This window comes from Blennius ocellaris (genome assembly GCF_963422515.1).
Source record: "Blennius ocellaris genome assembly, chromosome: 11".
NCBI classification, from domain to species: Eukaryota; Metazoa; Chordata; class Actinopteri; order Blenniiformes; family Blenniidae; genus Blennius; species Blennius ocellaris.
The window spans coordinates 5,972,467-5,995,266 of record NC_137660.1 but is presented as its reverse complement, the minus strand read 5'-3'; the positions used below and the strand labels follow the sequence as shown (position 1 = coordinate 5,995,266).

The window sequence follows — 22,800 nt, the reverse complement described above, 5'->3', positions numbered from 1 at the left end:
TATGGCATTATGAATCAAAAAGCAGGGAGTGTGGACGAGGTGGGACGTACCCTGCAGAGCCGAAACACTTCAAACATCACGCAGGCAGATTTGGAATCATCAAATTGGGGGCAGAATGCATAGGATTGGTTTGACAGAGGTGTTTCTCTCCACTGAATCAGATGCGGTGGAGTTGTTCGGCGGTTTTTAGAAGTTACGGTCACTAGAATACTCATTTTTAGCTTTAAATGTTTTAAACATTAAAATCAAAGATTGTTAAGTAATGTACTGATGGTAATGTATAACTTTTAGAGCACTCACACCATCATGAAAACCCGCGTGCACAAACACACTGAATGAGCCGAGCTGATCGTTTCACCACTGGGTTGCAATTAGTGAATAATCTAATGAGCTCTGGGACTCGGATAATTTCACAGCATGCATGTAGTTCCAGTAAAGGACAAAACAGCAGGGTGAACTGCTGCGGAGAAGGACGTTTCACTCAACTGACTAACCTAGCGTAGTGAATTGCACAAATTCGAGGCATGGAGTGTGTGTGTGTGTGTGCCTGTGTGTGTGTGTGTGTGTGTGTGTGTGTGTACTCACACGTTGCGGGTTTGTTGCAGTTGTGTCCATGTCTGAAGTACTGTGGGTTCTCGATAACCGGGATCCGGGTCATTCCAATCACCACGGCATCGGGACCAGCGTCTAGCGTACAGGGACTGATAATCCCGTGATTCACATGATGAAGAGGGCTGGCAGAGTCTTCTTCACCGCTTATCACTGCGACTGGACCTGTTGAGACCCAGAGAAACACGTAGAGACCAGATGAAGATACAGTGTTTTAAGTGTCATGGTCATAGAAGCTCACTGGGGATGAACCGATACAGACACTAATATCATTCATCAGGTCCAATACTACATGGAGTACCCGTACTCGAAAAAAGATTGTCGATACCGCCCGGTGAGTATTACATGACGTCATGTGTCAGCAACGTCGCCGGCAGGCCAGGAAGAGACAACAAGTGAAGCTCGTGGTTTGGAGATACTTGAAAAAATTAATGAGGATGATAAAAGCAAGACAGACTGTAAATTATGTTCTGCCAAAATCTCAAGAGGAGGAGAAAGATAGCTCGTACAACACCAGCGACTTGATCACCATTAGTCGCGAGTTGGAGTGTGCGGCAGCACACACTGAGCTTGGGCCGTCTGTCTACAGTATGCAGTGCACAGAGAGATGCTACACTCTGCCCAACAAGTACTGGAGCCTCCAAGGCTGTTGAGGTCTGCGTAGCGTAACGCAGATGGTTCACAATGTCACGTATATTGTTTGTCTAACTATGACTCAGACTTGAAGGTGTTTAATGAGTTAGCTAAAGGTTAGTCCTTGTTGATGTGTGGTATCGGTCCATCACTTGTTTGGAGATGAAAAATCAAAATCGCCTTGTCTGTTTGTTGTCACTCTCTTCTGACCAATCACTGACAAAGTTGCGCCGAAAACTAATGACGCGTGACTGACATTTTTGTGCCGCAGTGGAACTAAACACATCAGACAGCTGGTAATCTGAATGACACGGTTAACCTTCACGGCTTATAGAAAACATTAGAGGCGTTGCTGGAGGGGAAAAAAAAGAGGAGAAAGAATAAGAATGAACTGTGCATGAAGGAGTGAATTGAGGCTAGCTGAGGTCATGCTCTACTTTTGGAGAATATAACATGCTGAAAGACATACACATCTACAGTTTGAAGGGATTTTCGGACTGTGGGAGGCTGCACCCCACTCTCACAGAGCTTGGACCACCTCGCACCTCCTCAGATCTTGCACTGCACATGCTTCACCTCGTGCCAAGCACGAGGTCACGTTTGAGAGTCAGTTGGACTTTCTAAAGATGCTACTGCGAAAACAGTATGAATGAAAGTGAACTAATTATCACATCTAATAAATATACAAAATAATATAAACTATCTGTCAGCACAGTGTTTTCACCTTGAAACGAGAATGGAACTGGAGTTTTGCGCTTTCACTTGAATTGGGGCTCTCAGTTTATCTGTCGCTCTTTAATGAAGGATTGGTTGTTCTCTGAGGGACATACTGTCTGTTGCTGATGCTGATATCCAGGCCAAGTGTCAGACAAGCCGACGTATCAGCTGCCAATAGACAAACAAGGACACTGAATGAGTGACAGAGAGCATTGAGGGAGGAGCATGAGGGAAGGGGAGCCAGCGAACAGGACCAAAGGTAGGGGGGGTGGATAAATGACCTTTTTTCCCAAAACCTTCGTGTAACAGGTTTATTTTGACCTTATTTATATATAAAACACACAAGTAACCTGCATTTTCAATTTTGGTTCTGCTACTGCCTGCTACTGGCATGTTTTGATGTACTGCGTATATCACACTTTTGCACGCTTTTTTCAGCTATATATGATAATGGACAATGACTCTGTCTCAACATCGTGTACAAATATAGTGATTACTTGTTTTATTTTGTTTATTTATGAACTAAAAGGTATGGTTTATACTAGAACACACCAAAAAAAAATCAATAGCATGCACATTATTAATGATTATAATGGCTGAACAGACAGTCTTTCCATCGCGGCACGGAATTCTGTCAAGGTAACAGTGGATCTGTCAGTTGTTTTCCCCAAAACTATCTTGAGGTTGTTGCCAAATTGTTCTGGTGTTAGCATTGTTCTCTTTCGTCCCACAGTGGCAAATATTCTGAAAACTTGGCTACTTCTACCTAAAATAAACAAATAAAACATTGATTAGCATGACAAATGTGTGAATGTAATATATGATACGTTACTGTTGAGCCATTAAATCACAAAACTTGTCAAAAGTGGCAAAATTCGAGAAATTCGCCCAAAACGCGGTTTTCCTTATATGGCCAGTAGCAGGCAGTAGCAACCTGAAAATCAAAAAATGATATTATATATGTGATTTGTATATAAATAAGGTCAATTTAAACCTGTTACATGCAAATTCTAATTTTATCCACCCCCCCTACCAAAGGAGTCAGAAACAGAGAGGCACACAGATTTCATTAAGCACTAAGGTCAGAGGTTCAACTGTGTGGACCAAAGGGCAGCCTAAAAAACTGGGAATGAAAGGAGGCACATTGTGACGGTCAGCCAACAACTTCCACAGAACACATGATGAGGCCAGTTCTGTAAAGCCACAGACAGAAAATCGTTGCTCATTTTTTCCAGTTAGTTCTCTTCTATAGTTTTTCCAGAGTACCATCAAGTCATGCAAAACCAACTTTTAATCACCTCCACTTAGGGCCCATTCACTTTCGATGCATTTGTGGCGTTCGTTTACACGACAATGATGCTCGGAGCCACTTAAAGTGAATCTGTATCTTTCAAAACAGCGGAAATGCTGCAAATGTGCATGCGCACCCTGACCGTGGTAAATACTTATTGTTGCACATGTGCGAGTGAATAGAGAATAACAACAGTGTTTGCCTACAGACTGTCATGACTCCCAGTCCACATTCTCCTGAGACTTGGTAGTTTTAGCTCGAGTCGCCCGGTCGTCTGTCCATACGGATGTCGGTGTACTCACCATTTTTAATGTTTATAGTGTCCTCGATACGTTTTCACTTGAAACGTCATCATGTTAACGGGACCTTGCTGTAATTCAATGCAGCCTTTTAGCTCTTTGGGAGTTGTTGTATTACAAGAAGTAATGGAAGTATGTAACGCTCCATCTGAGGATCAGTTGGGAGAGTCGTCTTCAGGTGACCGTGAGGTCGACGGCCTATCGTACCCTATTCACGTGTTCAAGTGTGTTTAAGCAAAACACTGAACCATATGGAGTCTATTTACCACCAACCAGTCGGGACATTGAACATGTCCAACATAATGATATGTCCCCTCAATGGGCTGTTTTTGTGCATGACCAAAGAAACCTTTGCCAAGAAAGCTGACAAGAAAATGTACAGCTTTTTTCATCCAGTGCACAATGAATATGAGACGTTGCGCTCAGGGAGGATGAATGAAGAAGCTAAGTTTTGGTTGTCTTGTTATGTGATGTGGTGTTTCCAATTTCCTGTCAGGAGATTTTGTAAATACATAATTTACTAGTATTTTTTGGGGGGTAGATGAGTGTTGCATAAGCCAAATCCAAGCTTCATCCTGAACACATGTACATCAATGGTGTGCGTATTTTTCCGCCTATACGCCTGTATACACCTGTAACTGTGGACCCAAACCAGTGGCACCATAGTCACATTTGCTGGTGACACCAACATAATGGAACTTATGGCAAACATTTAAATAGCCTATTGAGAACACACTGAGCACTTGACATGTTGGCTTTCAGATAATAAGCTGAACATCAACGTCTCAAAGCCCAGACAGATTATACTGAACTCTCTATCTGTACGCACAGCCACCGGGGAGAGGGAAGCTTTACCTTGCTTCTGGTCTGAGACAAAAAAAATTCTCCATTTTGCTGGAAACCCCTGACACTGGCAAACGTGAGAATAACTACCGTTGAGAAGAACCTTAGTTGTTTCCCTTTCAAAAGTGCCTATAATGAAACAACAGTTTATTTGTGCCACAGTGTAGTGCAACCAAGCACTGAAACACCCACATGGGATGTTTTCAGGAAGAATTGGGCATTGATTTGTTTGTGTAATGGACAAAGAAAAAAACCTCACAAATTGTTTGAAATTTGTCCTTGCTCTAAGAAAACTGCACACGCAGCCCAGGAGGAAACAGACGGGTGTATAAATAGACAACACATCAAACATCCCGTGTGGGCCTCCATGAGGTGTTGCTAAATGATGGATTTTAATTTCTTCATCTTTAAAGCTTGCTGGTGTCCCTGGAGCTGAGAAACCTGAACTCTCAGCAGACTCCCATGGCCTATTTAACAGTTTTTGGCTCAGTGCTCAATTTTTCTCTAATCGCCTGCACACACTCTCCCAATTTTCGCTGCACCTGCCCACTCCTTCACTATGCTATCCATCTCGTCACTGTGCAGCTCTGCATCTGTGATGCTGAATGACTGAGGCAGGCGGAGCTTTGTCTGATCCAAGAGGATCGAGCAGCAATGAGCTCAATCTCTCCCTCTCTAACCGTTGGGGGTGTTAGAGGATGTCACAAGGGTTGACAGCAAAATAACGCCAAGTCGACAGACAAGACAAAATAACAAACCAGAGAGAATGACACTGTCTGGGTGGTGCCGTCCAACACAGCTGCTTGATGACTCTCAAAGAATAACAGAGTTTACAAAAAGCAGCAGTCTTTGTTGGAATAGCACTGTTTCATCAGGTATTGTAAACAGTTCTTTTCTGGCCAAACTGAACCCAGTGGAAACAGTAAAAATTAAGCCAACTGCCATAAAACACAAATCAGATCCAGGAAGAATAATGGACAGCACAGCAGAACTATCCTGCCTTTTCATGATGGAATCTTTTCTTTTCTTTATCTGGTGCAATGGAAGTCATGGAGGCTGTTCATGGTGTTTTCATCTCCAAGAAACACATTATTCATGGATAATATATATTATAGATAATATAGTGTACCTCCTATTTTAAACAGTTTTTTCTTCGTCTTGTTGGGTTTGTGGAGCTTCTGTGGGTCATCAGGGCCACATGGACTGTCTGGACATGCCAGGTCGCATACTATTTCCTATGCACGTACACATTCACCAGTGTTTCCTCCACATTCATTTCGCAGTGGCGAGTCGCTCTGAGAGGAAACACTGCTCACATTGTGTTGTAGTCAAGACTACCTAAATCGTGATCAGAGACAAGACAACACCAAGACATGAAGCGGCTGAGACCAAGACGAGACCAAGATAAGACCAAGACTTTTAAGAGGCCAAATAAATACATAGATCAAGACAATACCAAGACCTTGAGGGTCAAAGACTAGAGCATTCCAATAGCAGTAAAGTTTAAGGAGTCGAGACCGAAACTAGACCAAGGCCTTAAAAACCGGTCTTGAGTTTAACCATGTGCTCACAGGCAGCACTTGACCAGACTCCTTCCTTGACAAATACAGTAGCTGCCACTGGATCTCACCAGAGGGAGCTCTCACTCTTTTTTCTCTGCTCCCATTCTTGCTTACAACACACAATGAATTGGTGTAAAACTGCTGTTATATGTGACTGCTCTCCAAATGTAAGAATGCCTCATGCACAGTTTTGCATTCATAATAAAATAAAAAATAAAAACAACAACAACAATAATAATAATAATAGTAATAATAGTAATAATAATAATAATAATGCATGGGTTTGATATAGCGCTTTTCAGGATGCTCAAAGACGTTTTACATTGCATACTCAATGGTGGTGAGCGATGTATGTAGCCAGAGCTGCCCTGGAGCAGACTGATAGAAGCCAGGCTGCCAAATTGCCCCATCGGCCCCTCCAACCGCCATCGACTACTCACTCTCACACTGCATTCACCCAGGCAATTCGGGCTTCGGTGTCTTGCCCAAGGACACTTCGGCATGTGGGTAGGCAAATATGGGACTCGAACCTGCAAACCATCCAATTGGGAGACGACTGCTCTCCCAACTAAGCAGTCACCCCTTTCTTCTGCACAAGAAAGTGAATAGAGAAGTATGTCATGAGTTAAGTGAAGTCATTTATGAATCCTGTGGTGTAACAGTATTATAATTAGAGTCCGAGCCCCAGTAGAGTTGGGCGACGCCCTATTGGAATGCAAGGAATTATTATCATTAGGGAACGAGCACGAAAGGACATGACCCCATTGTATTATTATTATTATTATTATTTCTTGTTTTCGCTCTTTGGTTTGGTCGATTGAAAATATGTGTCTCAAGTCTGCCTGTAACTTGTTTTTTTTCCATTCAAATAACAGGATTACATAGTCATTGAGTTGTTTTAACCTAATACAAAAGACTAAACTCATAAATGGGAGAAATGTGAATAAAAAGCAGAATTGTGATTCCCCCGTAAAACACCTTTTGTTCCCGTCTCCCAACAAGAAAGCGTCAGACTCTGGCAACCGAGAGCACAAATAGCAGAGATAAATGATAAAGTCCGGACTGGAGGCCGCGCCAGACACTCAGTCTTTGCTAATAATTCATGTCAGGCTAAATTGAAAAGGCAGCATGAACATACCCGATTTTGATGTAATGCCTTAATATGAAAAAATGGCTTTTTGCTTTGACTGTGAGGATCATTTTGTAGAAATACTGAGATAAATGACGGCAGAAATGCATTAGTGTTTCTTGTAATATTACTGTTGACACTCAATCTGATACTTCAAGCTGAATATAAACCACCTTCACAAAACCAACCAGCTTTGTTTGACAGAATCCCTTTGCTGAGGTGTGGTAGAACCTCACACAGCTATTTGTGTTGCTTAAAATGAACATATAAGTATAAATTAGGCCTTGTGGCATTTAACTAGTACTCGCATCGGCACTCAGTATCTGCAAGCACCTAAAAGTTTGTACTCGTGCTTGTACTCGTCCTTTAAAGAAGTGGTATCAGTGCATCCCTAAGATACTGCAGTACCTCACTGTGCCTAAACGCCTGCTCTGGAACGAAACTGCTCCAAGGTGGCGTCTCAAAACTATACTTAAAAGAGGTAGGATTTACTGTATATAGCATAGGTGCCATGGGCCGGGACATTTTATCTGCTCCAGGAGAACTTTCTCAAAACCACCAAAGTCAGGTTGATCAGGAGAATCGCTACAACAAATTTGTGCAAAATATTGATTAAATTCTCCTCTCCCCCAGCTGGTATATAGAAATACACTTTCTATAGAAGCACCTGTTGTAATGATGTAGCTGGTGTATGGAAGACAGCAGAAAGAGCTCAAAGCTGGAAGAAAAGTCAGTAGAAAGATGAGTTCAACACAAACTGTGTCATCTACATTCATGTCGTCCTCTCACAGTATAACCAATGCTCACCGTGTACTCGGGCTCGCCTATAAGTTCATGTTGACACTTCTAAGCTGTGTTTACTCAATAACCTTTCCTGAAGTGACGCTTTCGTCTGTTCATTTACATGAAAACAGTTTTACGAGTCCCTGAAAATGTCACTTTTTGAAGAGTTTCCAGAGGGCAATGTTCCTCAGTCGCCATGTGAACACTGACACACGTTTGAATTCAGAAGGTTTTTTTTACACGAGTCAAATGACAGAAAAAGAGACTTCAGAGTGTTTCTGCTGCTCAGTCAGTGCTTCTTTAACATTTTCTACCTCGTCTGTAACAGTGGAAACACATTTTCAGACCAATGTAAATTATTTTTTCTTTCTTCCTGTGTGTAAAGCTGTCATGATCAAAGCATTTCCAGTGATTGGATTTAAGTCTGTTTGCTTATTGTTGTCTGTCGCTGTTCCATCTCTATCTGTCCTCTATCTCTTAAATCTAACTGAGACAGCAGAAAATCTACATCTCTGAGCCTGGTTCTTCAGAAAGTCTCCTCGCCACAGCCTGGTTCTGCAGGTTTCTTTCTGTTAAAAGGGAGGGGTTTTTTCCATTTCATCTGTCTCTTTTTCTTTCTCATGTGGAATTGTTGGTTTTACTATGTAAAAGTGCCTAGAAATAATTGCATTATAATGGGCACTATAGAATTCAAGTTCAATTGAATTTTAATTGTATTGAATTGAGGACAGCCTAAATCATTCCGGTTGCTTGTGAGAAAAACTTCCAACACTACATTTTTTTTTTCCGAGCAGCTCCCGAGCTCAATGACCATGCTCATAAAATAACGCGTACAAAGGAGGAAACGCTTGTGTCTGCAAACATTGACAGGATTATTAATCAAGTGACATAAAACCAGTGCACCGCTTCGGCTATTAATTTTGGAAGCAAGTCTACTGGTGTTTTTGTCAGTTATTAATACGAGTCAGTACTCGTGAAAAACCTTGCGCTTCTCTTTAAAGATAATCCTTTTATTTTGTACAATTTCTTAAAAATGAAAAATACAATGATTTTATCTAATCCATAAGTGACTCTGATAGTATCTTTTGACTCAATGCCATGAGTGCACTATTGCAGATGATCACATTTGCTTTAAACTCTCCTGTGTTGGTAAGAGCTGCACTGCTGTGTCAGGTATCTATTTATTCTCCATCAACTTCAATGCGGTAAAGTATTCCCACTTCTGCTCTCACATTAAAACCTAATTGTTATATACAGTATGTATATAGACTCAGTGCAAACTTAATGGAACAAAACTGTAGCATCTGTTAGTTTTTAGAAAGATTACAGACAAGAAGCATTTAAGAAGAAACAAACCCTGATCTTAAATCACATTGATTGTTTGCTGCCTTTAATCCACACAAACTTACAGACAGAGGCATTAAAAAAAAGCCTTTCAAGGGCTCTGCGGGGTGCCAGAAATCTAGAAATGAAAAAAAGTTATTATAGTTTTCCTCTTCCTGAATTTGTGTGTGTTGATAGTAGCGTACTACTGTCATGCATGCATGCCTGTCTGTCTGTGTGCACAATTGTAAGGGAAACACTACTTAACAATCAAAAACAGCACCAAATGCCCACAGCAGCGCCAATCTAATCCAGAGAAAGTAAAACAAAACAACAACAAAAAACTAGCTCTCACCATCACTTGTAGATTAAATCATCCCGCTGTAAAATGCTGCACAAAGCCTTTGTTGGTCTGAGTTAGCTCATCCATTTCTGGTGTTGGTCTTCTTCTACTCACAATTGAAAAAGGCCCCGAAGCAGGTCCGCTATCGTATCATCCGATCTCGCTGTTAAATTAGCCGCCATCACTCCAGATTAGCAGATAATAACAGTGCGTCATCACCACCTGCCCATTCAATGACGACACCAAGACCAGCGCTCGAAACCCTGCTGCGGTCCGTCAATAACACATCAACATCTGATTGGCTGATGATACTGTCACTAAACATTTTAACCCAACAGCAGGGTCCAGCTTCCATCAGAGGGTAGCAATAAGGTTACTGCTGCCCCCCCCCCCCCCCCCCAGCAGAGGAAAAGAGCTGTGATGGGTTTAGAGGACATAGGAGATTTGGGCTCCACAAAATAGAACCAGTTGCCTTCTGTATAAAGTTGTTTAAGTCACTAATTGATTCCAGACACAGATTTCAGAATAACTTTTTAATTATATAAAAAAAATAATAATAATAATAATTTTTGATAGGGCGAGCAGTGCTAACAGTGCTAGCCCTGCTGCTCCTGACTGCACACCACTGGTTGATAATGGTTTCATGCAGATCATCCATCCTGTCATTCACACTGCTTTTTCCAATTTACGGTTGCGGGCTACTGGAGCCGATGCCAGCTGGCTATGTGCAAAACAGGATACATCGGAGGCAAACACGTTCACATTCTCTCACACACACACACACACATACAACTTAAAGTCACCGAATAACCTTATATGTATGCTATTGAAAGGTGGGAGGAAACAGGGGGGACATGCAAACTGCACAGAAAGGTTCAATGATCAAAAATGTACTTGCAAGTTCTTGTGAGGTTATAATAATAGACTTCGCAGGCTATTTACACTTGAACTAATATTATGCACTTTTTAAAGAAGTACAATTATTCTCACATGCTTGTTGTTTCACTTCAAAGAAAGATGCACATGTATGAAGCCTAAAGTCTTAAAAAGACTGAAAATGAATTTTACTCAAATGCTCAGATGTTTCATAAGAGTGTCATCAAGTTGTTTTAAAGCAGGGGCAAACAGGTTCTTCATAGAGAAGGGACGATGATCTGGGAGAAAGCTTCTGTCTCAATCTCAGTGTGGTGGATTATCCAAGGCAGGATATCAGGAGAACATGCAAGATGCAATAATGTGGAGTCCTGTGATAATGGCAAGATTTCAGATAAATGTAAAGCACTTAAATTTAATAGTATGAAGTTGATAATCCCCATAGTCCCTAATTTACACCATCCATGACTGCACCCTTTGTATCTGTGTCCCATTACCAGCGCCTCAGAAGCAGAGCAGTTTTGTATGCTTCTGATTTCAATGCAATGTGGCCACCAGAGATGAAGTAATTGGAGCCCTCATTTCTAAATGTTTCAAAGTTAATCTTGGAATAAATTCAGATATATTAAAAGTATGTGCACTTTTCTTTATTGACTAACATTCTGTCATTTTGAATGAATGCACAGTGCAGGAAAGAATTCATGGCAGGTCAGCTTTTTTTAAAATAATATGTATATTGGACATGTCGATATCACAATAACAATACCTTTTCAATATGCTGTGCTATTGTACTTTCTGCTATTGATACATATCATAATCTCTATGCATATTCATACTCCGGACAATTGAAGTTGGGGCTGAAGTTGCAGTGAGATGTGAGACAAAACTGAGTTTTTAACCTGCTAAACAGGGACACAGCAGGTTCTATATATCAGCGGCTTTGCCCCATGCCTCGTCTTTTGTTTACTTTGATCTGAGAACCGACATACTGACCTTCCCTTTCGGAATGAAAGCAGTCTCTTTTCTTTTTGACAAATAATTAAAGTGGTTAATAAAAGTCTGAACTCTTGGCAGAACAGTGAACAAAACGCCCAGGGCCTTATGGGAGTCAGTTGTCATAGCAACGGGCTGATTGATATGCTGTTGCAGATTGTTTGGGTCTTGAATGTTTCAACAGGATGAAGTGCTGAAAGTAGAATTCACATCGTGACCAGTCCAGCTGGACTCGTTTTGGATTGTTTGACCACTGTGCAACACTGATTTCTACGAAGCATAACCGAAGACGGATGGGTGATTACCAGGGCTGCACTGATTTCATACCACATTTCTATAGGATGACTACAAGTACGAGTAGGCCTACTAACCTTTAGCTGCTTGCTGATACCGAATACCGATACGAGTACTTATTAAATACCATAAAGCCTAATTTATACTCCATACAGAAATGACATGCCAAATCACCTCCGTACAGCCTCTGTGTGGACATTATGTCCACCTGGAACAGCCTTGAAGGCTCCAGGATGCTACAGTACATATAGCACAGTGCGTCATGTAGAGTGTAGACGGAGAGAGCAGCTCGCTGTGTGCCGCCCCACGCTCCACATGTTAATGAATGTATCATCCATCTTTAATACGGCTTATCCTGTTCAGAGTCGCGGGGCTCTGAAGCTAGTCCGACATATAAAGGGTGAGGGCAGGATACACCCAGGAGGAAACCCACGTACATACTCCACCCGAGTGGTATTTGTAGCCATGAGGGTATCAGTCATACTTTAATGATGTTAAGCATGTAGCATCGCTGGTGTGTGAGCCTCGAAACTCTTTAGCATGTAGCACGGCTAGGCGCTACTGTATTTACTGAGCAGTGAAGCAAATTAGCAACATCAGGCTAAATTCTGGTAATGAAGTTGGTAGTATTTTACAAACAAGCTTCCACCGCCTCTAGATATTTTGACAGAAGACAATATACAGTGTTACTTTTGTCATTGACATTAATATTAAAGGCTCTACAAATGGCGGACCTCGCTTGTTCTGTCTTGCAGACTTGCAGGTGGCGTCACTGACTTACGACCTCACGTAACACTCGGTGGGTTGTATCAGGGATCTTTCATGAGCATGAGTACTCCGTGAAGAATCGGACCCGATACTGGTATTTGTTGCACAAAGCAGAAAACCATGTTAGCTTTGTGAACCCTTGCTGTAGACACAAAATGAGTTCCTCCATCTTCAGCAGGATGGTTTGGATGCAGCAAATCTGAACTTGACATTTGTGAAAATGTGAGTTCACGCACCCACTTTGAAAGCTCAAACCCAAACCAATTATATACTTAATCCCTGCAAGCCCAGATGTCTGAAATCAGGGTAGATGTTCTTAGTTGGTCTACGATTGACAAATTAAGCATGATTAGCTCCATTTTTTTGTTTTGTTTTTGTGACGGCTGCAATAAATTAATGCCCATCTGCGACATTCCATGAACCATGTAGCAGCAGAGCTAAAAGTTTACTTCTAATATGTATAATATAAACATCTGAAGAGTGGAAGCATCACAGCTTTGTTCCCTCACTGTAATGAATCCAGCAGTGTTTAATACACATCTGTTTGACAAAGAAACAAAGAAAAAGACCATGGGATTTTGTTTACCATAAATCCTCATTACATATCGCGATAGCAAGAAAATTAAAGTATTGGATTGGAAAAGTGTCTGGATGACGTCAATAGATGACGTCAATGCACATTGTAGACCGGGAGGCCGTTGGAGGGGTGCGTAGCGCCGGCGTAGAAGCTGTGCGGAGGGGCTTTGCAGCAACGCAATGGTTTTGCATATTGTTTGCTTAATGGCATTAAATAAGTAGCCTGCTCATATCGGTACTTGGTATCAGCACGAAGCTGAAAGTTACTATTTGTAATTTTACTCATCCTTTAGAAAAGTGGTATTGTTCCATTCCTAATTATGAATGTTGAGTTGAGCTCCAAATTGTGTGTGTGTGTGTGTGTGTGTGTGTGTGTGTGTGTGTGTGTGTGTGTGTGTGTGTGTGTGTGTGTGTGTGTGTGTGTGTATTGTGCCCACACAGAGTCAAAGACACAGCGAGACAGAACGAGACAGACACTGGCAGACTAACAGACATACATCTGCCCGTCCCCTCGGGGCTTTTAGGGACTATTACGTCCCAAAGAAGATGGCTGTGTGATAAAGACGACAATATTCCCTCTAAAAAGAAAAGAGGCATGTCATTTCCTCCTCGAGCAGAACAGCAGAGTGTACGAAGAGCAAGATTTATGCCGACCAAATGGAATCACCACTGTTTTTACTCGGCGCTGACTTCTTTAAGGAGCATCCATTTGGAGCGGCTGAGACTCAGTATCAGGGCACTTCATCTGTGTGCACCACACGTCAAACACCCTCCAGCCAGTGAGTGTGTGTGTGTGTGTGTGTGTGTGTGTGTGTGTGTGTGTGTGTGTGTGTGTGTGTGTGTGTGTGTGTGTGTGTGTGTGTGTGTGTGTGTGTGTGTGTGTGTGTGTGTGTGTGTGTGTGTGTGTGTAGTCACGCTGCAGGCATGAAAGTAGGTTTGCTGCAAGGCGGCACTGAATGAGCAGATGGATGAAATCAACAGATGGTTGATATGGTGTTTCTGTGCATGTGCCCTTAAGACATAGAGTCTGCATGTCTATTGAGTTATGAGTGTGTGAGTGTAGTATGATTATGTTGTGGGGGGTTTTTTTTCAAGCCCATTTGCTAAAGTTTCGCGCTTTCACGTGCAATGAAAGCTTTTAACAGCAAAGAGGCGGCAAAAAACCCACAGAGTATAATTCAGCAGAGACGCTCAGTCACAATTTTATAAACAGAATTGACGTGGAAAAGAACTGCGGCTCAGTAGGTTCATCTCACAATCGTATGGTTGCAATTTGATATCCATTTCTGTGTGACGGGTCCCCGAAGAAGACTTGAAGTTTCACACACACATGAACCCACAAACACTTCCTGAATGGGTGAAGACACGAGTGACTCTGTAGTAATAAAGTGTGCCACAGGAGCTTTCTGTCATCAGATCAAATGAAAAATATCTAAACCGTTTAGCATTACATTGTGATGTAGATTGAAAAGGATTCTTCTACAGGCTTTCACTTATTTTGAACTGGTGGTCACATTTACACCGTTTTCAGTATTACTTCGTATAACAGATGGTAACATTAAATTTTCAGGCTTGAACTGGTAAAAGTGACTCCAATTCTGCACAATAATGGAAAATGACCAAAGTGATGTATTATTCTGGACACTCGTGGTCTTGAAAGTATGGGAAATGTCTCTCCCATGAAGCAAAAAAAAAAAAGCTCTCGGACTTACTTTAGTTTGAAATTCTGAGATAAAATCCAGATTTAGTTTTTAAAAATGTGGACAATAAATATGCTAATTAAAGAAACAACGACACCAACATCAGTATCGGGTCCGATACTGCACGGAGTACTCGTACTTGGAAAAAGAACCCCGATACAACTCAAAGAATGAGCATGAGCATGAGTGATGTCAGCGGTTTGAAGAAAAAGAATGATTAAAGTGTGACTCTTTCTCTGCCACCTCTTTATGTTTTAGAATATAGATTAGGTGGTCTTCCTTTTGTCATTCTCATTATTTTCAAAACATCTCCAAACCGCTAACTTCGCTCGTGCTCTCTTGTCTACCTGCTGCTGCATCATTGGACCTGGCAATCGACACTGGTATTGGTATCAGTGCATTCCTACAAGTTTCAAATACAAATCAGGCCATGGTCGGTCATTTTTCAGGCTTTCACACTTTATTAATGTCCGACATGAAACCGACAACATGAACTGCCCTCCACTGGATGTAAGGATGAACAACCAGGGCAGCCTGAAGGCAGTGACAAAGTTTGAAAAGCAGCAATTTATATATGGAAAAGATGCATATTTGGGCCTGTATTGCGCTTTATCTACAAAAATGCCATTTACCACATTTGTAGCACCAGTCGTCACAGCTTCATGCAAAGTCTTCTTACCTTTCATGCCGAACTTGGATCGTCGTCCATACTTGTTGATGATGAGGGACAGAACCACCAGCATCACACACGCAAACCCTGCCAGTCCCACTGCTGTGGACACCTGGAAAAGGAAGTGTGGGGGTGGGGTGGGGTTATTTAAGCGACTCTTTTAAAGTTCTGTGTTTGCATCTTAAAGATTTTTTTTTTTTTTAACAAACCAAACAATTGAGGCAAAGTATGAATATCATTTCTCTTATTGTAACTTGCTACTCATACAAAGGTCAGATTTTGGGTTTGATTTCATGCTTTGAGAAGTCTTAATTCTCTTGCACCTTCCCTGCTGATGAGAATCCACAGTGTTTTGAGTGAAGCAAAGGAATCTTCTCCAGAATGAATTATGGGAACTGCAGCTTTAAACTGCTTTATCTACAGGTTCTAATTTTACCGTTTCTTCATTTCCACTTCTAACCTACTGCCCACACTTCCTTACAGATAATACCAAGGTCAGAAGCATGTACACACAGGCTAAAGAGGAATCTAATCTACACATGAAACATCCCGGTCCTATTGTGCACTTTTTACCAATTTATGTGTCTTTTTTCCTTTATTATTTACATGTTGCCTGCACTTTGGGTCGATAGTCACTATATCTTTATAAAATCACTCACTCCAAATGTGTCTTCCCCGGGTTTCAGAGTCTCTGCGGTCGTGGTTACTGGAGAAAAAATACAAGAAGCTTCACTAAGACACAAGCTTTCACATGTAGCAAAACACATCTTTCATATTCACGAAGGCTACATGTCAAACGGATAGTGTGTGTTGTGTTTTGGTATCGCTAACACTTGTCAGTTATTTGCACAATCCTTTGGGAGATCAGACCCACTGTCCTTACTTTTAGCAGCCACTTCGACATCACGCAGTCGGAAATTAATTTCCTCTCTGTGATGGAAAACAGTTCAGCCTCTGAGGCAGCCACACTGCCTGTGGCTTTATGCGTCACCCATGATTTAATTATCTGTATTCACACAATACATAACTACCAATAGTAGCTGTTTTCTTCTTCATATAAATACACGATTAAGAGACTGAGTCATACACCAGGGCAAAAAACACATTGTACACGTTAACTCTGAAGTCATGCAGTCAAACGGGGTGAAGCTTTGTGGCTTTCAGGTCAGTGATCTTTAGCAATTAACATTATCATGGAGCGTGATGAATTTATTCATCAAGAGTGTATAAAACCTATGTGAATCATTCAATTCCAAACATCTGAGGATTTAAAACAACTTGTTTTCAACAATCCGAAATCATAATGAGATAGACAAAAAGTACTTACCGTAATCATAATCTGGACTGGAATAGTCTGCTGGAAGAGAGAAAAGGTCCTGTAAGGTACACTGTATGGAGAGGTGAAAGGACAGCCAGGTTGAACAGCCCAAAAGATAACTGCCAGCTTTTGGGTCCTCGTGTAACTTGGATTCTTTTTCGTATATCCAATTGACGTACTTTGTACAGCAAACAATGTACTCATTTGTGTACATTGTTTGCTTATCAAAATTCGATTTGTATATGTGTAATGAAAGCAGACTGACAGAAGTGAAGAAGATGTAGATGCCATTATAGAGCAACTCTAAAGCTATTCGTCCACTGCAACTGGCATTTCAAACAAACCTGCCATGTCTCCAATTTCTAATTTGATCCCAATTTATATAACAAACATCTTATCAACTAATTCATGCCTTTCTAAATTATATTTCAAATTGCTCTTAAATGTGAATGAATGGCTGCTATTTCAAATGCTTTACGTTTTACACAACAACGGTGCTCTGAGCAACTGAAAACATCATTTTTTTTAAATGTTACCATGGAAACATGAAACTTTTCTCAAATGAAAAAGCAAAAACAATGGGTTTTCACTTGAAACAAACAGTTTCAAGTGAAACTGTGACTGACAGAGTCAGTCACAGTTTCAGATTTGCACCAACACAATGCTGAACTGGTGGAAGCGGTTTATCTGCTTATAAGGTTGGGTTTTTTTTTACCATCAACCATGTCTACAAAATACTCTTTTCATAACTTCTCCAACGCAGGTCTAATTTGTGCATTTTTTTTCTTTTTCTGGATGTTGACTCACTATGTGGGAAAGCACATCTAATAACAAAAACATCATATTTGCAGTGGCTTACCATCAAAGGGCTTGTCAAGAAAGTGTCCATACACAGTGCTGGTGACCACACCCAGGTAGTTGGTGGCTTCTAAAGTGTAGTTTCCGTTGTTATGGTGTGTTGGGTTTTTAAAGGTGAGGCAGCCCTCGATATCGTCTTGGTACGTGGCCATATCAGGACGCACATAATCAGTGTGGAAAAGCTCCTAAATGGGAAGTGAAAGAAGAGCAACAAAACAAATGGTGACGGTGTGAATCATTGAGCGAATTCAAAATCCAGATTTCCCCTGCAAAAAGTGATAAGATAATTATGTTATCAAGCTGTTCGAAGAGAGGAGAACAGGCTTGTGCCGATTGGTTTCACTTCTACCTTTTTTTTTTCTTTGTTTGTTTATGTGTGAGATCGATCAGAACGCTTTCAAACATACCTTGTCTTTGTAGAACCATCTGATGGTCGGGTGTGGTGAACCACGGACAGTAAATTCAATGCACGTGTCATGACGGCGTTCCGGCTCGCTCAGCTTCACAATGACGGGAGGATCTGAGGGGCCAAGCAGAGCAGAAACTAGGTCACCTCTATTCCCTTTGGATTCAAAACAAAACCCTGTGTCCACTGTGTCTCATTACACTCATGTTGTATGGCTTTTTACTGCATGCAAATATACACACTTCGTCATTGTTTAGAAGATATGTCACACCACAATTAAATACCCTACGAACATGAAAAATCTGCCAGCACCTGAGGCAAGTTTCCTTAAAGATGTACAGCTAACTACATGCACCAATACCACTTTTTTTAAAGGACGAGTACAAGTACTAACGTTGCCAATACCAAGTATCCAATAATAGACCTTGTAAAATGACATTAATTCATACTGTACACACAAACGATAAGCAAATGCATTGCCGTGAATCATCTTTGCACAGCCTCTGCATCGATGCAAAGCACATCTCCAACATCCTGACAGTCTAAAGTACGTAGAGGGCAGGGTGCAGTGTCCATCTACGCACTGCGTACTATAGACTTTAGACTGAAGGACAGAGCTTGTTGTTAATGAGTGTCATCAGTCATTCTTTATTCTTGTTTAGCATGTAGCATCACCGGTCTGTCAGAACCAAAACTATTTAGCATGTAGCATGTAGCATCGCTCAGAGTTTTGTGCTGAGCAGTTAAACTACTGAGTAACATGGGGCTAACTCTACTGGTCCAAATGTCTCTGGTGATGAAGTTGCCGGTGTTGCACGGAGTATCTTTCACATCTTCTTGATATATTGGCAAAACATAATTTACAGCCTGTCTTACTTTCGTCATGCGGGCATTGTGTTCTCTCCAGCAAGACAGAACGCTCTACAGCTGACTTGAAATGAGTGAATGCCTCTCAGCCACTAGTACAAGGTCACACATCGACGTCAGCCTCAATTCATGCAATCTAATGAACTCAGTTAATACTGCAGTTTATTGACAAAGACCTGTGTCAACCAAGAGTTGTTAAAAAAAAAATCACAATAGTATGTTAAAAACATCGGAGCCCCATTCCAACCTCATGCAGAGACCAGTGAGTTCATGTGAGTTTTTAAAGATAAACTTGCATCTCGACCCAAAACCTGCATCTGATGCTTCTGCATGTAACGTTTAAAGATTCAGTGAAGAAACATCTTTGCATCTTTAACCCTAACCCCTAGGAGATGCTCATTTCTTATTATTTAGCATCTGTGTCTATTGCTGTAAAACACTATGAATTATCCTGTTGCTAAAAGTTGGCTCTCCATACAAACAAAAAAGGAAACAGCCCTAAATTAGAAGCATCTCCAGGCATTTTTCCCTGAATTGTGTACTCACAGTATTACTCCATCGATTTGTGTGTGTTGCTCATATTGTGTTTCTGTTAAATGAACGTTAAACACTGTGAGCATGCAAACACTATTTGTGGTTTGCAGCAGTGTGATCGTCTTACACCACTGAACTGCTGCTGACAAACCGCTCATGGAAGCGCCACAGACGGAATGTGTCTCCTCATATTCTGTATTTAATTGTGCATTAATTTATGATAACAGTAATCAGATCTGTGTCGTCTGAAAACAGCCTGGTTATTGATACCTGATCCAGCGCGGTGCCCCAAGAAGTATCAAATTAAAGAAAAAAAATAAAATACATGTATTAATTACTCATAGTAATTCTAATCAATGATCAAGCCCACTTGAATTAGAGCTCCAACAACACACAGGGTGTTTAAACACCCAGGAGAGGGCTGGTTATTTCCTCCTGCCAGTGTCTCAGTGTAACTGTCTGAGCTCTTTCTGGAAACGCTTGGGGCCCGTCTCCTTCTCGAAGGACGATACGCTGCTACTACACATGCGCACCACGGCCGCGGTAAATAGTTCTTCTGCACATGCATGAGTGGATGAACAATAACAAATGCGGCGACCTCCACAATGACGTGACTCAGAGTTCATGTTCATCTTGGTAGTTTTCTAGTTGATTATATCGAAGTTGTTCATGCATTTGTGTGGCTTCATTACAAAAACAACAAAACAGCACCAACTTGTGGCCTGGCCCGATTTCAATACTTTGCGTTCAACACTTATTAAATAAATGTTTTGGGAATATTCATAGTACAACCCAACAACCTAAGTCTGTGTGTGTGTGTGTGTGTGTGTGTGTGTATACTTACAGTGAACAGTAAGCTGAACAGAAGCGTTGGTTATCCCCACTATGTTGTTAGCAGTGCAGGTTAGCAGGAAGTTGTTGTCCCCTCTGCTGACATTTGCCAGGGTGATGTTGATGGAGTGGATCGAGGTGTTTTCATAGACTCTGGACTGGAAAGACGGCATAAATGTGAGACAGATGGTGGGCACATGGCAGGGGTCAGTCGCCCTATTTAACTGCTCATTAACACAAAATATGTCACCAAGAAAACAGGTTTTCTGTCTTGATTCTCCTCTAAAACTAAACTCAACCGCATAAAATATAATCAATAATATCACCCCGAGGTGTCTTACAGCAGTTTTTGGATCAGAGTCTCCTCAAGTCTCTCATGTAGAAGAATACTTTATGTCATTTAGTTGCTTGCAGGTGTGATTGTGAGTGTGTGTGTGTGCGTGTGCGTGTGCGTGTGCGTGTGCGTGTGTGTGTGTGTGTGTGTAACTCTTTACGTCTTGTGCCGTGATGGAGCGCATGCCGCTGACCAGCCAGTCCACCTCGGGCAGCGGGGATCCAGAGCCATTGCAGACTGCTGTTACTCGATCGCCTTCCACCACCGTCAGGTTGCTGTGGCTGACGCTGATCTCTGGCAAGTCTGTGAGAGAATGATACAAGAGTCAACTCCATGGAGGCATGTATGCTAACTACGCTAGCTGCTTTACCCTTAGGAAGTAGGAAGACATATAAATGTTCTATTTTTGATTTATACCTCTTTTTATCTCTTGACTACTACTGCATAACTCCATACAGTACATCCATCCATCTCGATTCCCTCTTAGTCCTCATGGGGTCATGGTGGCAGTATAGAGCAGGGGTGTCAAACTCAGATCCTGAAGGGCCCTGCAGGTTTTCCATGTCTCCCTGCTTCAACACGGCTGATTCCAATCAGTGGCTCATTGCCTGGCTTTGTGCTGAAGGTGGTGATGAACCATCGGGACGTTCAGGTGTGTTAAGGAAGGGAGACATGGAAAACATGCAGGGCTCCTGCTAGCCAAGATCTGAGTTTGACACCCCTAGTATGGAGAGTAAAGAAGCCTCTGTCCGACACAACTTCCTCCAGTTCTTCTGAGGGGGGACTCAAAGCTCAAACAAGAGACATAGTCTTTCGAGCGAGTGCCAGGCCGACCTCGAGGACGTCTGCCAGTCAGACGTACCTGGTAAACCTCCACAGGGGGGCATCCGAACCAGATGAACCACCTCAACTCGTCTCTCTCAATATGGAGGAGTGGCGGCTCCACTTTGAGTCTCTCCCGGATGGATGAACTCCTCAGTCTATCACGAAGAGTGACGCCGCAACCCATTGGATAAAACCCATTCGGGCCCTTGTACCTGCGATCTCGTTGTTTTCAGTTTTGACCCAAAGTTCATGACCATAGGTGACTGAGAGGATGTAGACTGGCTGTTAAACAGAGAGCTTTGCTTTATAGCTCAGTTGCATTACTGCAGCAACCCTTCCAGTGAACGCTGGGGGCCCTCAGGTGACACTGCCACGAGGACAACACCATGCATAAAAAACAGAGACTCCCCCCACACACACACACACACACACACACACACACACACACACACACACACACACACACACACACACACGGTTCATTCCTGGCTTCTGTTGTGTTTTTAAACTCTGTCTGTGAAAATCACAAACACAAGGTACAACCTTGGTGGATTCCAATGCAGACCTTGAACTATTTCAACTGAGTACACGGATTCATCTCTCACAATGGAAGCATAAAGCTCAAATATTCCATAAGTACATCCCACAAGACATCTCAGGGCAGAAGGCCAATATATACTGAACAAAAATATAAACACAACACCTTTGTCTTTACTCTTATTTTTCATAAGGAGAAGTTCTCACGAACACAGATTTAGACAAATCTGTCAACAATATTTTAGAGAAATTGACCGTTTACATGCCTAGAAAAAGTCCTAGATCTTTGAGTTCGGCTCATGAAAAATGGGAGCAAAAACAAAAGTGTTGCATCTAAATTGCTGTTCAGTGTACATTCATTTACACTTATACATTGTTCAATGTACATGTATCACACATAAGGATATAAACGCCAGGATCAGGTCGAGTACGACACAGAGTAGTTTTCCGATACAACCTGACTACATTATGTCATGCATCAGCAACGTTACCCACAGGTAGGCAACGGAGCACTTGCAATGTCCGTGGTTTGGAGATTCTTTACTGTAAATCAGAATGACTAAAGCAAGGCAGACTTTAAACCACAGTCTGTCAAAATATCTTGGTCCCTCGGTCTATGGTATGTGGAGAGCAATCTGTAGAGACGCTGTAAAGCTGGTGAAGCTGTAAGGCTGTTTTATGCTTGACGCACGGGCATGACGTGCGGAACTTAGACGTGGGGAATCAGCATGAGAGAACGTGCGTGCCATTTATGCTACAAGCGGCTCCCGCTCCCAACCTGCAGGGGACAGAGCATTGCAAACGCACTTCCACCATAGTATTAAATTACAGCAGAAGAAGTAGACTTCTCCTCACTTACTATCATTTCAAGTTAAATGTTCCCT

At 41.8% G+C, this 22,800-nt stretch overlaps 1 protein-coding gene across 1 annotated transcript in view; it reads right to left on the bottom strand.

Moving 5' to 3' along the window:
- Positions 1–22,800, bottom strand: part of LOC308136972 (NT-3 growth factor receptor-like) — a gene marked incomplete at both ends in the record, with an annotated part of 65,789 nt that overhangs the window by 6,356 nt on the left and 36,633 nt on the right. The window contains 8 exons of the mRNA XM_080505528.1: positions 586–774; positions 15,416–15,518; positions 16,066–16,112; positions 16,734–16,763; positions 17,584–17,767; positions 17,990–18,102; positions 20,234–20,378; positions 20,715–20,857. Of these exons, the coding sequence (XP_080361654.1) occupies positions 586–774; positions 15,416–15,518; positions 16,066–16,112; positions 16,734–16,763; positions 17,584–17,767; positions 17,990–18,102; positions 20,234–20,378; positions 20,715–20,857 (954 nt within the window). The remainder of the gene's footprint in view (positions 1–585; positions 775–15,415; positions 15,519–16,065; positions 16,113–16,733; positions 16,764–17,583; positions 17,768–17,989; positions 18,103–20,233; positions 20,379–20,714; positions 20,858–22,800) is intronic.